Source organism: Colias eurytheme, chromosome 31 (assembly GCF_061535395.1).
Source record: "Colias eurytheme isolate Ceu_HAF_F1 chromosome 31, ilColEury1 Martin Lab GWU primary, whole genome shotgun sequence".
Taxonomy (NCBI): domain Eukaryota; kingdom Metazoa; phylum Arthropoda; class Insecta; order Lepidoptera; family Pieridae; genus Colias; species Colias eurytheme.
Window position 1 is genome coordinate 146,120 of NC_143010.1, and position 19,729 is coordinate 165,848.

The window sequence follows — 19,729 nt, forward strand, 5'->3', positions numbered from 1 at the left end:
GGTTACGTCAATCTCATACATTCGTAGTATATTCTATTGAACGCTACGCTAACAGAATGCCACTTGACTAGGGGGGCAGGAATCAACCCGACTAAAATCTTTTAAAATTACATCCTGTATTAAATTCATTGCTTGCTTTTTTGCCAAAAAGAATCGTTTCCTTTTTTACGCATGTTGGTACCTTACACTATCAATCTTAGAATAATGAAATTAAAATATTGTATGCAATAATAATAGTATTCGATAGTCACTGAAGGCTTTTATCAATTTATGTGCTTTTCTATATAACAAAAACAAAATGAATTACCAAATGTGTTAAGCGTTAAATTTTATTGAAGTGAAACTTCTTTATCGGGGTTGGAAAAATATTTAGTGTAATATTTTTCCGTTACGCGCCATTAATTTCTTATCCCTACCACGTGATTCGACGTAGGTATTTCTATAAGTTGCATAATATTAAATTATTTTTTAATAAGGTCATAAAAAAGTTTCACTTCTTACGTGTGTACACTAGTACACGCACACATTTTTATTTATTAACGTTTTTTTATGGCGTAAGGTTCTAAAGGAGTGAAAACATGTAAAAGGGCAATATATGACATTAAAGCAGAAGAATTTCTACAGGGGAAGTAATAAAAACATAATGAAAAAACAAATTGTGCTTGCTTCGTCCACAACTTAGGGTGTATTCAGAAAGAAAGCTTGAAACTTATAAGCGCTTGTCGGCGCTTGTCATGTTCATATATATTTTCCTTTGTCTTGCTTGTCAGCGCAGGAAAATATATGAACATGACAAGCGCCGATAAGCGCTTATAAGTTTCAAGCTTTCTTTCTGAATACGCCCTTACGTGCTATTTAGATAAATACTTCGTTCTCTCAACCTTCTATATAGCAAACACAAAAGGTTTTGACAGAAAACTTCAATGCAATATCATATTTGACAAATTATATATTTGTGTTTGCTAGAAGGCGGATATTCCCATGGGATGGCAGAATAAAGATAAAGATCCTACGTAAGTATAGTAACAATATATATGTATATCAAACTATCGTTCCAAATATTATTATCTACAGTCCAAGTGCTGTGAAATTTAAAATAACGAAATTTTTACTGCGTGTGTGTTATTTGCGATACAAGATTCTAAATATGTTGAGCTATCTACCACAGTACTGATCGATGTTAATGTGATACATTTTAAGGAATATAACAGTGTACGTCACCAATACATAAAAGTAGATATGTAATTATAATAAACCTTAAAAAAATCAATATATTATACTATAAAATATATAATACATAATTATGTATGATATTATGCATCGTAGCCTTTTTTTTTTTTTTTTTTTATAGTGGGGAAATCTTCCAAAGATACCCACGGCCCCCGGGGAAGGAGCCGTGGGTTATGTCGGATTCTTACCGACTAAAACCCCACTGTGTTCCGTCGAGCCGCTTTAATGATGGGGCCGCGGGTATTTGTTGGAATTCTTCCGCGACATGCATCCTAGCCTGCTATTTTATAGTAAACATTGCCTGTAGTTACTAATAATAATTATTATGCTAAATAAACGCCTGTCCTGGCTTCAGCTGGACACAGGAAAAATAAGATAAAAGGCTTTTAAAAATCGATCAAGTACTTTAATAAGTTTTCCTCCCGAAAATATTAGTTTAGAATGTAGTTATATCGTCACTACAATATTATTTTTGTGTGAAGAAGACTCTATTCAATTCGTTAATTATATTTTTTAGTTAATGTACATAGCTAGAAGGATTAAAATTTAATGTTTTTTCCTGAGTAAGCTGTAAGACTTTAAATCTATCATAGTTCACTGTTCAACATAAGAATGTTTTTTGATTAGGCGCGTTAAGTTGCTTGTGTTTTAATCACAGGTTTTAATTAAAGAATAATATTATGTTTAGGCAGTGAATACCTATTTATAAAATACATCAAATTGTGTTTCTTTTAGTGTTTCAGACAGCGAACGGAAAACTTTAAGCGCAAGTAAGTCGTATTTTATTTTTAAATCTCGTATTTTCGTGACTTTTTATTGATGCTTTTTTATATTTTATCTAGTTTTCGCATTATTACCGTCCTATTGTAAGTACCTAAGGTAAGTACAGACCAATGACCAATCATTATGTATTTTTTATTATCCTTAAAAATCATGCTCGTCCAAGTGTTTTTCAACTGTCGCTAGATGGCGTGACACGTTGATCTGTGATCGTCCTCTGAGTCCTATTTCTTCTGACTTCATGACCTCTATTAATTATTATTATCAAATATTATAATTACTATAAAATTCTACAGGTACTAATAACTTAATTACATTTTCAAGACATTGTTCTAATTTTATGTTATCATGCATTCAGTTTTAGTACTATATCCGTCTAGCGCCCGCGGCTTCGCCCGCATAGTTCCCGTTCACGTGGGCTTTTCGGGATAAGACCTATCCCTCTATCGTATGTCATTTCTTAGGTTTCAAGCTATCTCTGTACCAAATTTCATTCAAATCGGTTCAGTGCTTGATGCGTGAATAAGAGACAGACAGAAAGTTACTAACGCATTTACAATACCCATTTAAATAATTAAGATAACATTCAGGGATGACATAATATAGGTACATCGATAAAATATTTTTTTTAAGTAGTTTTTTGATACAAAAAATTAAAAAACACAAACTCTTCAGCTAAAAACTATGAGTATAGGATACGATTATTTGATTTTATATTATCTGTATTTTTTTCCATTTTTTTATGAATAAACTGAAATAAAGTAACTGCTTTCAGCCACAGACACGGAACAGCCAACCAGCTCGAACGTATACCACTACGAACGAAGGCCATCGTTTTTCTTCACAAATGGCGTGTGGTGGCTCGTCGTACTCGGGTTGGGAGGAACGGCGGTTGCGTTTACAGTTTTATTGATGAAGTTTCTTAGTCAAGTGCCTGTTAGATTGTGAATAAATGATGTTGTGTTGAATGTGGTCTTGTTTTAATACTAGCTGTGTCTCGCGGTTTCACCCGCGTAAATGAGTTTTTCCTTGTAATCGTAAAACATAATAAAATATTATTTCAATTTAACTATTCCTAATTTAACGTTCTTTTTTTTTATTTGCAAGCTTTATTCAATGAAATAATATATTAATTTCAATATTTGTTTCTTACTAAATAGGTAATATTTAAAATAAACTAGCTTTCCACCCGCTTTGATTATATACTAAAACATTCCTCTCGAATTTCTGCTCTATCTTTTAAAAAAAATCGCATCAAAATCAGTTGAGTACTTTTAAAAATTTAAGCATACATAGAGTCATAGGGACAGACAAAGCATCTTTGTTTTATGTAGGTAGTGATAATGCGAAAGTTTTTAGATTGTGTGTATCTTTATCCGCTAGGAGTAATAGTGTTCTGTGATCTTTATTATCTGCTCTTTCACGAAACCACAGAACGGATTTTGATGATACATGGTAGTTATGAAGACCGAATATTATATACCAGTGTCACACATAAGCTATAATAGTAATATTTACTGAAATTAAAGACTTATTTCATGTATAACAGGTACCTACTCGTGTATGCTATAGTAATACTTGCTTCTTCCCGCTGGTTTAACCGCGCGGTACAGGGGCCGTATTATGTCCTCTTGGCTCTTATTTCCAGTCAGTTTACGCCGTGAATTGAACTGACTGGCAAATTCATATATTACAATAATTAACCATGGCTGGTTATTGCGATTATGAATTTGCCAGTCAGTTCAATTCACGGCTTAATCAGTCTGGAATTAAGATAGCATTCTGCATTATACAATTTTAACAAATTTTTATTCTGTTACAGTATACGCAATCTGTGGTATGGAAAAGAAGCCCCCAGTGCGCGGTCCCGCTTACATGAACGCGTTTAGAGTGAGAGGTCCGATACACGGCGAAAACAGCTGTTTCGCGCGCAATTTCTTATGTTTTATTTGGGTTGCAGCTTTTATTGTAACCTTGGGTTTAATTACGTGTATTGTTATAGTTTTAATTCGGAAATATGATTAAATGTATTTAGAATATGTTGGCGTTTCTTTCTTAATAAGTTTGAAATTTTAATAAAAATCAGGTAAATAAGATCTCTTGTGATGAGGATGAGGGGTTTACAAAGAATACAGATGTATTATAATGGTATTATAAGACAATTTATCCTTAATACGTGCAATAAACAGTTCATATTGAATGAACGTTTGGCTAGAAAACAGAATAACGAGAATGTAAAAGATTACAATGTAGTCCAATTTTTGAAGTGAAACTTCTTTATCGGGGTTGGAAAAAAATTTAGTGTAACATTTTTTCGTTACACGTGACATTTTTCCGTTACGCGCCATCTTGTTTTTATCACTACCACGCGTGATTGACGTATTTCTGTAGAGTTGCATATAGTAAATTATTTTTTGAAAAATAAGGTCATAAAGAAGTTTCACTTCTTACGTGTGTACACTAGTACACGCACACATTTTTTTCTTATTACGTGCAATATACAGTTCATATTGAATGAACGTTTGGCTAGAAAACAGCTTATTCCTAAGTAATAAGAGTTATTTTAGGTATTAAAAGTGTAATTGCAATTGTTTCCAATCGCCCCTTTTCACAATTACTATATAAATACTAATATTATAAACCTGAAGAGTTTGTTTGAACGCGCTAATCTCAGGAACTACTGGTCCGATTCGAAAAAATATTATATCTAACGAGATAGCCCATTTATCGAGTAATTCTATAAAAAAAGGTAAGTATAAAATAAAAGGCGGTTCATAATCAAGTATTTATTAAGTCTAATAATTATAATCGTCCCCGTTGGCCTCCTCCGGGTTGTACTTGTTCTCGTCCTCGTTCGGCTCCTGCTTGATGTGCACATCGAGTGGGGGGAGACTGAACTCGGGGTAATCTGGAATACATTACATTTACATTAGTTTTCATGCTTAAATAATTATAAAATTGATTTATTGTAACAAAGACATGTTTATAGTTCAAAATAGTCAATAACAAATTTAATTTTGTATTACATTTTACATCAAAATATTACAAATAGCCTACTTATCAGGTTATAAGATTAAGGGCCGATTTTTCAATGCTTGGATAAAACTTATCCGTCCAATAAAGTATTACACGATAATATTAAAATGTCACGTAAACTGTCAAATACGGGCAATTAGAATAGATACGTTTTTAAAATGGTAGTTTTATACATTATTCGACGAATAAGTTTTATCCAAGCATTGAAAAATCGGCCCTTAAGGTTAGTATATACTACTATAAGAAATAACACGCGAGGCCGCGTTAAATATTAGTTTGAATGTAATAACTAATAAGAATGTACAGCGATTCTACACAACTGCCCAACTGATGTAGGTAGTTGATAACAAATCGCAGCGAGTCAACGACTATTAGCAAAATGAGGGTAGTTGGGTCGAACGTCGTATAAACAACGCCCGAGCACCATGGCGCATTCGTACGAATCGTGCCTAGGGGACAAAGCCGCAAGCGGAAAGCTAGTAATATATTACTTTTATTTTTATTTTAGTTTCAAGGAAATCTCACCATCATGCGGCTCCTCCTTGATCTTAATATCCTCCGGTTTAACTTTAGGCTCGCGTCTCTCCCTGTCCCTCCTGCGACGTCTGTCCCGCTCCTTATCCCGATCCTTGCCATCTCTGTCCTTGTCTTTACCATCGCGGTCCTTGTCTTTACCGTCTTTATCCTGAAAACGTTAAAAAAAAAACATTTTTCACCCTTAATATTAAATGTATGTAGGTAATAATTTTAATAGTAACAAGATTTTACTAATACTACAGGTAAATTAGCTTGGAGAAATTTTTGCATATGTAGTGGTGTGTATATTACTCAGATCTTAGAGCGCGTTTCCACTATATCGTTCTGGCCTATACAAAAATGTTTCGATATCCTAACATTACTATTTAATTTTATACTTATTCCTAGCAACACTTTTGTTTTCAATAAAAATAAGTTTTTATTTGAAAGAAAATGGTTTTGACTTTATAAAAAAAAATATATCATTCAATTTTACGTCCTTGAGCAAAAGACAAGGCGACTACCGTGAAACAATAAAATATCGTGTCCATAATAATTTGTTTCATAATTAATATTTGACCATAATAATTACGAAACAAAACAAATAAATAAATCGTCACTTGATAGTGGAAAGTGGAAACACGCACAAAACCAGAATAAACCAGTTTACGCTGTCCGCAGGTGCCACGTGCAGTCGTTTGGTACCGTTAGAACATAAAGCACATTTCATTCAAAAATTATAATTATTATGTACGTAGTTTAATTGATAAATTTTGTATTTGTTGATTGTTGTTATTATTTGTTATTATTGTTATAATATTTGTTGAAGTGAATTACATGTCCCGCAGCCGGAGGCCCCAAATGAAAACTCAGATGTACTTAAAAACTACATTTAATAGCTAAAATGAGACTTTTACACCCATGTCTGCACGATGCAGACCGGAGTTAAAGAATGAATTTATACAGTTTAATAATTATAAAGACGTAAGCTTGGATGCTAACTAAGGGAAATCGCATCCACATTCTATTCCCGTGCGAACGGCGTATTCAGCAGTTTTGTATGAAGGCAGGGCCATAACTAGTGTTTAATTTGTGTGTAAGTGTTGTAACTTTATATTGTTAATTCAATATGGCTCCAGTGTTAAAACATGGTCGAGGCAAGCCTTTGACTTCTCAAACTAAAGAATTAAACTTTAAATGTCGTTTCTTTTTCAGGTTAGTTTTTTCATTTTAGTAACATTGTTAATGTAAAAGTTATATGTATGTTAAATGTGCAAATATTAAAATAAAGTCTCCTCTTTTTCAGAGGAGAAACACATATAGTTTAATTTAAAATCCCTTATATATACAGGGTTACTTGTAAAACACCGGCAACCTCGCAGGACAAGATAGCTAACATCATAAGTAACAACATTTGTTCTACGACTTTTGATAATTTGTTAGATTTTATTTTCATACAAAAATAAATATTCATTTAATTTTCCGTCTGAATATTATAAACTCTACGCCTCCCAAAAATTACGTAAACAAAAAGCGAACGAGAGGGGGAAGGGGGCGTCGCGTCGTCCATCCGATAATTAATAGAACATAGACTTACAAATGTAAGGAGAGTACAATAAAAGTTTAAAAAATCATTTAAAAATAATTTATTGCGTTATGCCAAAAGTCGTAGAACAAATGTTGTTACTTATGATGTTAGCTATCTTGTCCTGCGAGGTTGCTGGTGTTTTACAAGTAACCCTGTATAAAATAAAAACTAAAAATAAAATGTTGTTTTATTTTATTTGCTGACCATACACTACTACAAACGCAAAAATTTCTCCAAGCTAATTTACCTGTATATGGGTTATGTGGCCTGAAATAAATTAATTTTATTTATTACTAACTCCCGCCCGCGGCTTCGTCCGCGAGGTGTTTTTTCGTAATAAAAGGTAGCCTATGTTCTTTCTCAGGGTATAAAGATTGTCTGTGCCAAATTTCATCAAAATCGGTTGAGAGGTTTATGCGGAAAAGCGTAACATACAGACAAGACAGATAGACAGAGTTCCTTTCGCATTTATAATATTAGTGGGGATTATTTAATACGAATTACAGCCCTGCCTTCATATAAAAGTGTTGAAGATGCCGTTCGCACGGGAATAAAATGAGTGAGCGGCTTAAAGTTAGCATCCAAGTTTACGTCATTATAATTTTTTCGATTGAATTATTATTCCACCATTATTTATATAAGTATTTATTTCATCTGGTTTCTAAATTCTACTAATATTATAAATACGAAAGTTTGTGAGGATGTATGTGTGTGTGTGTGTGTGTGTGTCTTTGTTACTCTTTCACGCAAATACTACTGACCCGATTTCAATGAAATTTAGCACACATATAGAGGGTAATTTAAAATTAACACATAGGATAGGTATTATCCCGGAAATCCTACGGAAACGGGAACTGTGCGGGCTTTCCTTTGAAAACGCGGGCGAAGCCGTGGGTGTAAATCTTGTTTATTTATAAATCCGGTCTGCATCGAGAAAACATGGGTGTATAAGTTTATCTACACTAATATTATAAAGAGGAAAACTTTGTTTGTTTGATTGTACAAAATAACTAAATAACCGATTTTGATGAAATTTGGCACAGATAATCTTTAGACCCTGAGAAAGAACATAGGCTACCTTTTATTGCAAAATATGTACCACGGACGAAGCCGGGGCGGAGTTTAATAAAAATGTAGTTTCTAAAGTAAATAAGATTTTTTTGATCATCCAGCTGTAGAGCTCGTAATTTAAAATCAAACACACACACAAGAGCACACAAAATATTTATTTATTTGTCTCACCTTATCCTTGTCCTTATCCCTCTCTCGTCTCTCGCGTCTCCGCTCCGATCGGGAACGGGAACGACGACGGCGTCTGAGGACATACACACATACATTTAGAAATAAATATATAGATAAATGAAGGAAATTATATACAGGGTGACTGGTAAGACGTCAGACGAATTTAGACAGGAGCTTCTACCCATGAAACTGAACAACTTTTGTTCTACAACTTTGCTGAATTCATAGAAAAAAAATTGTACTTTGTATGGAAATCGGTCAGCTGATTAGCGAAGTTTCCTTACAAAGTCCAATTTTTTTTACGAATTCAGCAAAGTTGTAGAAAAAAGTTGTTCAGTTTCATGGGTAGAAGCTCCTGTCTAAATTCGTCTGACGTCTTACCTTTCACCTGGTATAATAAATAATAATAATAAAACCTTTATTTTCAGGAAAAAGTTATAATAAATACATGTAGATAAATGAAATTCATTGATAGAGGGTTCAGATTTAACATATTCGAAACCCCCGCCTCCTTCCCAATTTTAGGCTGCGAAAGCGCTTGGTGTGTGTGAGCGTGTACATGTGTTTTTTTTAAATGGCCATTTATACGCGTTTGATATTTCCCTTTGAGTTGGATATCATTATAAACGGATTCCACTGTAAAATCATTTTGTAACGAAAAAAAAACTCAAATCCCTAAGAATTCTACTAATATTGTAAATGCAATAGTTTTTCAGGATGGATGCATATGTATGTGTAGGTGTGTAATGTGTATGTTTGTTACTCTTTCACGCAAATACTACTGAACTGATTGCAATAAAAATTTGGTATGTGGATTGTAGGATTATTTTTATCTCTGCAATCTCACGGGAACGGGTTTTTCTTTCAAAACGCGGGCGAAGCCCCGGTCGGAAAGCTAGTTATATAATATTGTTAGTAACTAATCCCCAACTGGCAACCCAAACAGTGGGGGTGGTTATAAAAATGAGTTGAACAGCGGATTTAACACTTTTGCATTTGGCTCTCGGATGTAACGGTCGTTTTGTTAGTTGTATCAATTATTATTTTTAGTCGATTATTATTTTATTGTTGAAGGTAGTCATATAGAATAGAATAGAATAGAAACACATTTATTCCCAAAAAAATGATACAGCACATTAAATTACAGACAACACTTATAACTAAAAAAAAAGTATAACATCAGACGTAATAATATTGTATTATATCTGTATCACCTCAGGGAAAGGGATTACTGACTCAGCATAAATGTTACAGCTGAGGCTGTAACGCTGTTATTCTGTCAGCACCGTTCGCCGAGAATTTTTAGTAGTTCTAAATTTAAAACTTATATAAAAAATGTACTAGTTCAGAGAGCGTACTACAGTATTCAGGAATATATGGACAATAAAAACCCATGGAGGGTTGTCGCGAAAAAACCACAGGACAGTTCTTTGGCATGTTATTATAATATATGATGTATGTATTTTGTAAAATTGTAAAACTGACATGATTTAAAAGAGCAACTATGGAGTTTCTTGCCGGTTCTTCTCCGTAGATACTGCTTTCCGAATCGGTGGTAAATTTCAAAATATGTAATGACGTTTCAAAAGTGCTTCTATAAGAAATCTAATTGAATGAATAAATGTTTGAGTTTGAAAATCATTTTGTAAGGAATAAAACCTTTCTAGGTTGAATTTAAAATCCCTAAGAATATAATTATATATGTCGCTACTAACTTATCAGCTGGTTCGTCATCCCGCTTGTCCCTCGAGCGACGTCTCGCCCGCGACCCCGAGCGGCGCCGGGAGCGGGAACGGGACCGGCGACGGGCACCGCCTGGAAACGTTATATGTATAGTTATTACTAGAATAGCGGATAAACAACTAGTGAATGCAAATAATCGATCAATCAATCGATCAATCGGCACACCACACTCACGCTCGGGCCTGTCCCTCGCGCCCCGCTCGTCCCGCTCCCTGTCCCTGTCTCTCTGCTCGAGCCGGTATCTCTCCCTCTCCCTCTCGTTGTCCTCTCTACCAGAGTGCTTGATGTTCACGTCGTTCCCTCCGCGACGAGTTCCACCGAGACCGCCACCTTTAGATAAATAATAAAAAAATGTTTATTATCATTTTACTTTACATTTACATTTACATTTACCACTTGTATAGGTAAGGTAAAGCAGTGCACCAAGTGGTGTACCTTGGGGTACTCCATATTGATGTCACTCGTATAGGTTAGGCTTAGCACATTTATAGACACCTATTTTTTGCATTTTTTATGGTTTCCCATTGGCAAAAAAAAAACAAATTTGCCACTTGGGTATAGCAGAGGACCAAGTGGTGTACCTTGGGGTCGATCCGATCCGATAGTAAAGATAACTTAAGTAAGTTTATTACATGTAATTTTAAAATGTACTAAAAACATTTAGATGACCATACCAGACGATATTCGCCCAATTTTTCATTGAAAGTTTTAATTAATTTAACAAAATACACATTTGTGCAAGTTTTATACTACTGTAATGGAGTCTGTTGGTCTTAGCGTGATGATATACTATAGCCTATACTACGACTTCCTCGATAAATAGGCTATCTAACACCGAACGAATTCCAAGACCCATCGGACCATTAGCGCGTTCAAACAAGCAAATTTTTCAGCTTTATAATTTTAGTATAGATTAGAATTGAAATGGAATTACCTATCAGTGTGCGACGAAATATAATAAAAGTAATTTTAAGTCATTTTTAAGTGTAACTTAAATTTAGCATATATATCGCTCACCCAATCTCCTCGGCAGCCAGCCCTTCACAGTGCGGGCTCGCTCCACGTCGACGAGCACGCGCTTGCCGTCGATCTTCTTGCCGTCTGCGTGCTTGTAAGCGGCTGCAATGTGTGTGCGTTGTATTGTATTGGCTGTTGTGTGTGTGTGCCACGCATGTGCCTCGGTTTTGCGGGATTTTTTGTGATTTTTCGCATTTTTTTTGGTATATTGGTAGCTTAATTTTTACGTATTCTTTGTGGATGTACAAAAAATTAAGTCAATCATGTGATTTTTCACATTTTTTGTTCGTGATGTTTAGTTTTAAAGTTTACATTAATCTAGTTATACTTCTTCGAAAAGTACTATTTCATTTCGATACATGCGTAATCGTTTTTTTAATATTGCAGAAGGTTCTATTTTGATGGAATTTACTCGTCAACTAAATAACTTATCACAGTCAAGTTGTAGAAAAAACAAACACCGCGATTGTTCCAAAAAAATGCGAAAAAATTGAAATTTAAACATTATCAAATTTCAAAAATATTTTGCATTTTGTGTTGTCCAAAGTTTTAACAAACTTCAATCAGCACAAAATACCCAAATTATCTTAAAACCAAGAGGCACACGCGTGGGACAGACAAACAACAAAGTCTGCATGGACATACATACAAAAATAATACCAATATCCATACAGACTTTCACTGTAGCGCTGAAAAAACACATATATTGCAATATCAACTGTATTGACATTGCAATAAGATACATTTCCCAACTGACGTTGTTCTTTTACACAACACATTTTATTGTACAAACGATTTTGACCCTTTTTTGTAAGTAATAAGATCGACTTTTGCGTAATAAATGTACTTGACAATTTATCATGCCAATATCGACTTTATTACATACAAAAAGGGCTCAAAATCGCACATCAATTGAGAAATAACAAAATAAACACGATATACCTACCGACCGAGCCGTGACGCCGTGAAAATAAAAACAAATTTGATACCTACCCTCGTTTACGTTAAATTTCTTACATTTTTACTTACTTTTTATATATATATTTTTTAATCCCGTTGCGCCCGTTCCTTCGGAATAATTACCAAGTTACCTGGTGCGCTTTACTTACGTTATCCCATTTTGCGCAAATTTTAATTTTTTATTCAATAAAAAAAATAAAGAAAAATAAAAACTAAATATTTGATAAAGAATAATTTGAAACCATACTTATCCTTGTGACGGACATGGCGTTATGGTGTTGTATTATAATTATTTTATGTGACTACCCCCAAAAATATATTATTTGTTTAAAAAATATGGCGCATATACTACTATTCAAATTTAATTTAAATGTTTCTACTCACATTTTCGTCATTTATTCTGCTGATTTTTAGAAATACTTAAAATGACAGTAATTTAATGCAAAAAAAATATGTATAAATGAGAAGTTATTCAAAAAAATCCTAATTAAGTTATCATAAACGATTTTAAAATACTTGCATAATCAAATTCATTTCTCACATTTCAAATTACATATCATTATTCCTAAAATCATTAACGCAATTTCAAATTTCAATGACGACTTTCTATCATTTTTATATCAAAAACTTGTCGTTTCGACTAAGCTTAAGTAGGTACCTAAACTTTTTTACCATTTAGCTATATACCATACCCTACATAAAATAATACTTTTCACTACAAACCTATTAAAGACCTTACCGTCGCTGCCCAAATGACATGTATCATTAACATATCTTCCTAATGATATTTATCATTAACCTATCTTTCTTATAATATTAGTCCTATTGCCATAATGATTCATCATTATTTCACCCCCAAATTAATTTCAGTATACCTAGTTATATATTTGCGTTTACCACCATATCTTTCAACCTATTAACCTAATGATTTATCCTACACCAATTGCCCTAATGATATAAATGAAATCCCTTAATGATTGATCATTATTTCTCCCCAAATAAATAAATCTAGTACACTAGTTAACGTCTTACCACCGTACTTTTCAACCTATTACCCTACTGATACAAATCATTAGCCTATCTTCCTAATAATTTATCATTATTCCGCCCCATAATAAATAAATCTAGTACAGTTGTATGTTGGCGTCTTACCACATACAAACCTATAAACAACGTTGACGTACTCGAGAGGCATTGGTCATAACGGCTGGGTCTGTGGTGCGAATAGAAAAAACCACTCATTAATGATATCGTTGCGCGCGGGACACGGCCTGATACCATTTTGGAGGGAAATATCATCATTAGAAAGAAAAAAATGTCATTAATCAAATTTTTGTAATAATTAAGCATTAATGGTTCACTTTACGATATTCCAGCTAGTGCGTTTTAATAGTATTTAAAACGCAACCACAAACTCAAACTCAAACATTTATTTATTCAATTAGACTTCTTCTAGAAGCACTTTCGAATCGTCATTACATCCCTCCAAAATGGTAATACAGCCCGCTCAAACAACATATTCCAATCTAACCCACTTACTAATAAATCAAATGTTTTGTCTCCTTCTCTCTTGTGTTGCAATTCGAGAGAGAAAGAGACAAAAGATAAGAAAAGATTTAATCACAGATTAAAAATGTTTATTAGTAAGGCTCTAAATATATGCATTCCACAAATATTTTACATATTTTATGTATTATTACATACTTAGTGGCCACACTTTAACTTGCATTATAATTTACATATATCTTTTAAAATTTTTTTTGGGATGGCGTCACAAAAAAATGTCAAAAATTCATATCATATTGATCGAATATTAAAGTGCCACCACTATAATATGTTTTTGTGTACATATGTATGTGTGTGTGCGTGTTTAAGTACACGTATCTGTGTACGTATCCTTATGCGTGTCTGTGTGCGGGCGTATCTTTGTGTGTGTGTAAATGTACGCGCGCGCATTTATGTATCTGCCTTCGTGTGTTTTTGTATAAATGTATGCGTGTTTATGTATGCGTATCTGCGTCTGTGTGTGTATCTATCCGTTTGTATACTCGTGTGTGTGTGTGTGTGTGTCTGTATGTCTGTTCGTGTACTCACAGTGCATGTCCCGCTCGTGCTCGTACTCGATGAACGCGTATCCGCGCGGCTTGCCGTCCTCCTTGTTATACACTAGGTATATCTGGTGAATTGGTTATCAAATTATTTAAACTACCCGCATTTTTAGAAATTTTTAACGCGGCTATGAATGTTTCACGTTTAAAATTCATTAGAAAGTCGTTGTCACAAAGTAAATTATATTGCTGTTATGTATATAAATGAAGAATTTAAATATTGTATGTATTTAAAAAAATTTGGAAAATCCAAAAGTGCACGCCTCATAATTTTTTTTTAATAAATATTTATTAATTATTATTTTTGTTTATTTAATAACAATTAAACCACATCGAATCAGACCCTGAAAAATGAAAGGGTTCTATTCCTGAGCATACTCAAGCGTAAGAGAAAAAAAAAGACTCGATTAGTAAAGTATTTCGGTCGCTATCGTGTTAACAAGAAAATCCTCCGCACATACAGACACACGGACGTCCAAGACAGAACTTTTTTAAACTGTTTTTTAACTAGTTTAAATAACAAAAATGACATCAAAAATATCATGAACGTTAAAAATAGTGTTTTTTCTTAATATGTGTGTGTATGTATTATCTTACAAGTGCAATGTATGATACATAAAGACATTTTAAGTTTGAAAAATCAGATGTTTTGCGCGAAGTGACAGTAGTACCCACCTCAACGCTTCGCTTATGAGGCGTGCAAAATGTGAAAACACAACTTTAAATTGAAACAAAACTAAATCACGAATCATTTCAAAGTGAATATAACTATAATTTACTGACACATAATATTATAATAAGTGACTAAAAATGTTTTAATGCTGAAACTTTTGATATGCACGATTTTGCCTTTCTTTGTTATTATAAACGCCACCTATATACAAAAACATAAAAGTAAATAAATAAACTCACCTTTTTAATTGGTCCATATCCCTCAAACTCTCTTCTGAGTTTCGACTCAGATGTGTCATAGTTCTGAAAGTAAACATTTATATTTAGTTTTGGTCCGGGAGCCAGCAGCAGATTTTATGACCAAGTTCCTCTCAAGCGGTAATTAGTAAAATGCATCAAAGTATAGTATTATGAAGCCTCGTGAACGTCAGCTGGAGCTCGGTTGGGGGGAAGAGCGGTTGTAGCCTCCCGTATCAGCTGACGGTTTTTCCACCAAGATACAGCCAGCTGACATATATATTTATCCACAGTTACATATAAGCTATCATCAGGTAAATTTTTGTTTGAGAGGAAATAACGGAAAATAAATTTTTCTTTAAATTTAACTTTCATGTTCGAGACACCAGCTGACGTATAATACACCATGTTGTAACCAGCTGACTATTTTTTTTCGTTGAGATATAGGGTTAGCTACAATTTGACAAATTTTTAGCTGAGAGGAAATGAATGAATGAATCTATTTTTTTTCCTATGTGCGTGGGAGGCTACAACCGCTCACCCCCCCCCCCAACCGAGCGCCAGCTGACGTTCACGAGGCTTTATAATACTATACTCTCATGCGTCTGACGAATTATCTCTTGAGAGGAAATAGTTAACCAAATTTGCACCTGGCTCCCTAACCATTTGTAAATATTAGTATTTGATAATAAATTAAACAATGTCTTTCCTTTCATTCATTCCATTTTTATAAATTAAATTTGGTACAGCAAAGGATGCAGGTTTGAATCCCACCTCGTGATCGAATTTTTTATATTCTTTCAGTTTTATGTGTCTAAGGGACACATGTAGTTATGATATTTTTTTAATACATTAATTGTATGTAAAAGGTATAGGTGTATAATATCATCACTAAATAACTAAAGTAAAAACTCACCACTCTAGCCACAAACAACGTTTTAAACGGATCCCCCGTGGCCCGTGGGTTAATGCTCGGATCCCACAAGGCGATCTCTTGCTCTAACTTATACGCAGTTTGTTCGGCTCGCTCCCGGCGGCGACGCTCGAGGCGCTCCTCGCGGGTCTCCACACGCGTGGGGGGTGGGGTTTCTGATGGGTGCTATTGACATAATAAACAATTAATAAATGAGTATCACTACATAGTATCCTTGGTTCAGTGGTTGACGCGTGAGCGTCGAACCGAGGGGTCCTGGGTTCGATTCCCGGTGGAGACGAAGAAAAAAAATGTCTCGGTCTGGCAGGACACAAAAGGCTGATCACCTACTTGTCCATATAGAAAATCAATCAGTGAAACAGATGTATACATAATGCATCTGCCCCTTACCCCACTAGGGGACACGGGACTTCACTTTTACACTACATAGTATAAAGTCGCTTTCTCTGTCCCTATGTCCTTATGTATTCTTAAATCTTTAAAACTACGCAACGGATGTTTATGCGGTTTTTTTTAATAGATAGAGTGATTCAAGAGGAAGGTTTTAGTATATAATTTATTCGGTTTTAGACGAAGCGGGCGAAGCCGCGGGCGGTAAGCTAGTTATAATATTATTTATGATAATAATATTTTGTAAAACTGACATGATTTAAAGAGCAACTATGGAGTTTCTTGCCGGTTCTTCTCTGTAGATACTGCTTTCCGAATCGGTAGTAAATGTTAAAAATATGTAATGACGTTTCAAAAGTGCTTCTAGAAGCCTATTATTAAATAAATAAATGTTTGAGTTTGAGTTTAAGTCAAAACTGTATGTTGATTATTTTTTTTAGAGAATTTTTTTTTTTTAGAGAATACTTGTAGCGTGAAAGAAGAGATGCTATCTGTTCCCTTGATGCCATCAGTGTTGTTCTGACATCACAGTTTCTAGTTCAAGTCGAGCAACGTGTAACAAAACCGTCAAGTCTTACAGTCTCAACAGAAAAAGAAATCTAAATTTTCAGTACATTGAAATTTTTTTTAAAAAGTTGTTTTCAGCTAGTACACTGATTAATTACAACGGAAGCTAATTACCTCAATAATTAGGATAAACGTACGCAGAAAAACAATTTTAAATAAATTTCTAATGCATATGTATTTGTTCAAAATTTGTATGAACTTGTGTTTAAAACTATAATCAATGTTATTGTACGGGCTAGCTGTACATCCTGACTCAGCGCTTTACACGATCCTATTTCATTACGGTGACAAGAACATCTTCACCCAGTCAGTCTGCGCTCGCGGCTCGTGCCTTATCATCATTAGTTTAAAGTATCAATCAACAAAATTAAAAGTGATCAAAAGCTATAACTGGTTTTTACATCATCCTATCAAACTATCAACTTATCAACTAAAGGAGTGTATGGGATATCATATCAACTCAGCAGCCCATACAGTTATAAAATGGATTGATCAATGCAGTTGATTTTACAAACTATTTTTATTGCAGCCAATATTCTGGTGGATAAAATTTGTACAACTGTTGTTCTTGTGTGAAGTTGGTACATTACTGACAAGATTCAGTTTGTATTTGAGGCAAAATAAGTTATATACAAACTTATTTTTGTAATATGAATGTAATATGGCAAACTTAAATTATGTTTTGACTTCCTTATTGTAGACGATTACGAGATAATCCAGGCTATAGAATGATAATTACATGGTATTTTGCTCTATTTTGCCAGTTAAAACTGTAAAAGGTCTGTTATCATAATATGGTCATTAGTTTTCTGTAAACACAGTAAAAATCGATCGAAAATGTTCTACGCTTCGTGGGTGCTTACTGCTTACACACCCTATAACGCTAATTTGCATAATAGAGAAAATGCATTATTAATAATGCATAATGTAATATCTAACCTCAAATACGTTGAGAAAAGCGCCGACTCCATCGTAGCCTTTTTGTTAACACAAACCTAACTATTAAATCGTCACACATAAACCTAACTATTATTACATTGAGGTTCAAATTTATGTCTATCAAAAATTAACGCCCTCTTTTGTTGTTGTCGTCGTTGTGTTTATTCAGCTTCTTATAGCTTTTTGTGTATCAGTTTGTTTGTTTGTTTGAACGCGCTAATCTCGGGAACTACTGGTCCAATTTGAAAAATTCTTTCGGTGTTAGATAGCCCATTTATCGAGGAAGGCTATATCCATACTAATATTATAAATGCGAAAGTAACTCTGTCTGTCCGTCTGTTACTCAATCACGCCATAACTACTGAACCAATTTGCATGAAATTTGGTATAGAGATATTTTGATACCTGAGAAAGGACATAGGATAGGTTTTATCCCGGAAATCCTACGGGAACGGGTTTTTCTTTGAAAACGCGGGCGAAGCCGCGGGCGGAAAGCTAGTTACAAATAAATACGAAAAGTAACTCAAGTGCCTCTCAAGTCCCAACAGAAAAAGAAATCTAAATATTTGGTACATTGAATTATTTTTTAAAAGTTGTTTTCAGCTAGTACACTTATTAATTACAACGGAAGCTAATTACCTCAATAATTAGGATAAACATACGCAGAACAACAATATAAAATAAATTTCAAATGCATATTTGTTCAAAATTTGAATGAACTTGTGTTTATAACTATAATCAATGTTATAAAATGGATTGATCATTGCAGTTGATTTTGCAAACTATTTTTATAACAGCAAATATTCTGGTAGATAAAATTTGTACAGCTGTTGTGTTATGAAGTCGGTACATTACTTGACAAGATTCAGTTTGTATTTGAGGCAATTGTATAGGTACAACTTATTTTTGTAATATGAATGTAATATGGCAAACTCAAACTATGTTTAGACTTCATTATTGTAGACGATTACGAGATAATCCAGGCTATAGAATGATAATGACATGGTATTTATGCTCTATTTTGCCAGTTAAAACTGTAAAAGGTCTACTATCATAATATGGTCATTAGTTTTCTGCCAACACAGTAAAAATCGATCAAAAATGTTCTACGCTTCATATGTTACACACCCTATAACGCTAATTTGCATAATAGAGAAAATGCATCAATAATGCATAATGTAATATCTAACCTCAAATACGTTGAGAAAAGCGCCGACTCCATCGTAGCCTTTTTGTTTCTTCTCATGTGGTAACTTGGCTGCAGGCGGCAAGTAAGGGATTTGGTCCCTCGCCGCAAACAATGCAAGCAAGTTTGGGGGTAAAAACTGCGTCATTTTGTTAACCCCATGCGATTTTCTGCTTTTTAGTCCGTCACTAAATAAATACTCCCCCAGTCACTTCAATAAAATTCACAATTATCGATTCATTCACTAGCTTTATCACAGTTAATAATTATTATTGAATTTTGCAGTTAGGAAATAAAAACAGTTGATCAAAATACTGCAAGCTGTAGGTACCTATCTAATGTCTATAGAATGGCGGCCATTTTGAAAACGTTTCGTCTTGTAATTTGGCTTCACTATGATGTTGCTAGTGTCAATAAATGAATGAATAAATTAACATGCATAAAAATTAAGCTGTGAATTTAAGTGTACAACACGTCTACAATCTACTTCAATGTAATTTATTATTATGTATTCAATTAAATATTTTAGACGAAAACGTAATGAAAATTTAATTACATAACTTATCACCAGGGTTGCCAGTTGC

General features: G+C 33.9%; 1 protein-coding gene across 1 annotated transcript; it reads right to left on the reverse strand.

The window, feature by feature from the left end:
- Positions 1 to 4,781: 4,781 nt before the first annotated feature.
- Positions 4,782 to 19,522, reverse strand: snRNP-U1-70K (small ribonucleoprotein particle U1 subunit 70K). Its single transcript, XM_090118837.1, has 10 exons — positions 19,150 to 19,522; positions 16,046 to 16,228; positions 15,133 to 15,195; positions 14,207 to 14,288; positions 11,153 to 11,254; positions 10,310 to 10,465; positions 10,108 to 10,207; positions 8,393 to 8,465; positions 5,572 to 5,731; positions 4,782 to 4,918 (listed from the first exon to the last, which is right to left on the reverse strand). The coding sequence occupies exons 1-10, from the start codon at positions 19,291 to 19,293 to the stop codon at positions 4,806 to 4,808; spliced, it is 1,176 nt and encodes a 391-aa protein (XP_089974963.1). The 5' UTR covers positions 19,294 to 19,522; the 3' UTR covers positions 4,782 to 4,805.
- Positions 19,523 to 19,729: the final 207 nt, after the last annotated feature.

Excerpts from the sequence above, each read along its gene's own strand:
- snRNP-U1-70K (XM_090118837.1), bottom strand. The coding sequence starts at position 19,293 with ATGACGCAGTTTTTACCCCCAAACTTGCTTGCATTGTTTGCGGCGAGG. Across the intron at positions 15,196-16,045 it reads CGTTGTTTGTGGCTAGAGTG|AACTATGACACATCTGAGTC; the intron begins GTGAGTTTTTAC and ends GTTTACTTTCAG. Across the intron at positions 5,732-8,392 it reads GGGATAAGGACAAGGATAAG|GATAAAGACGGTAAAGACAA; the intron begins GTGAGACAAATA and ends TAACGTTTTCAG.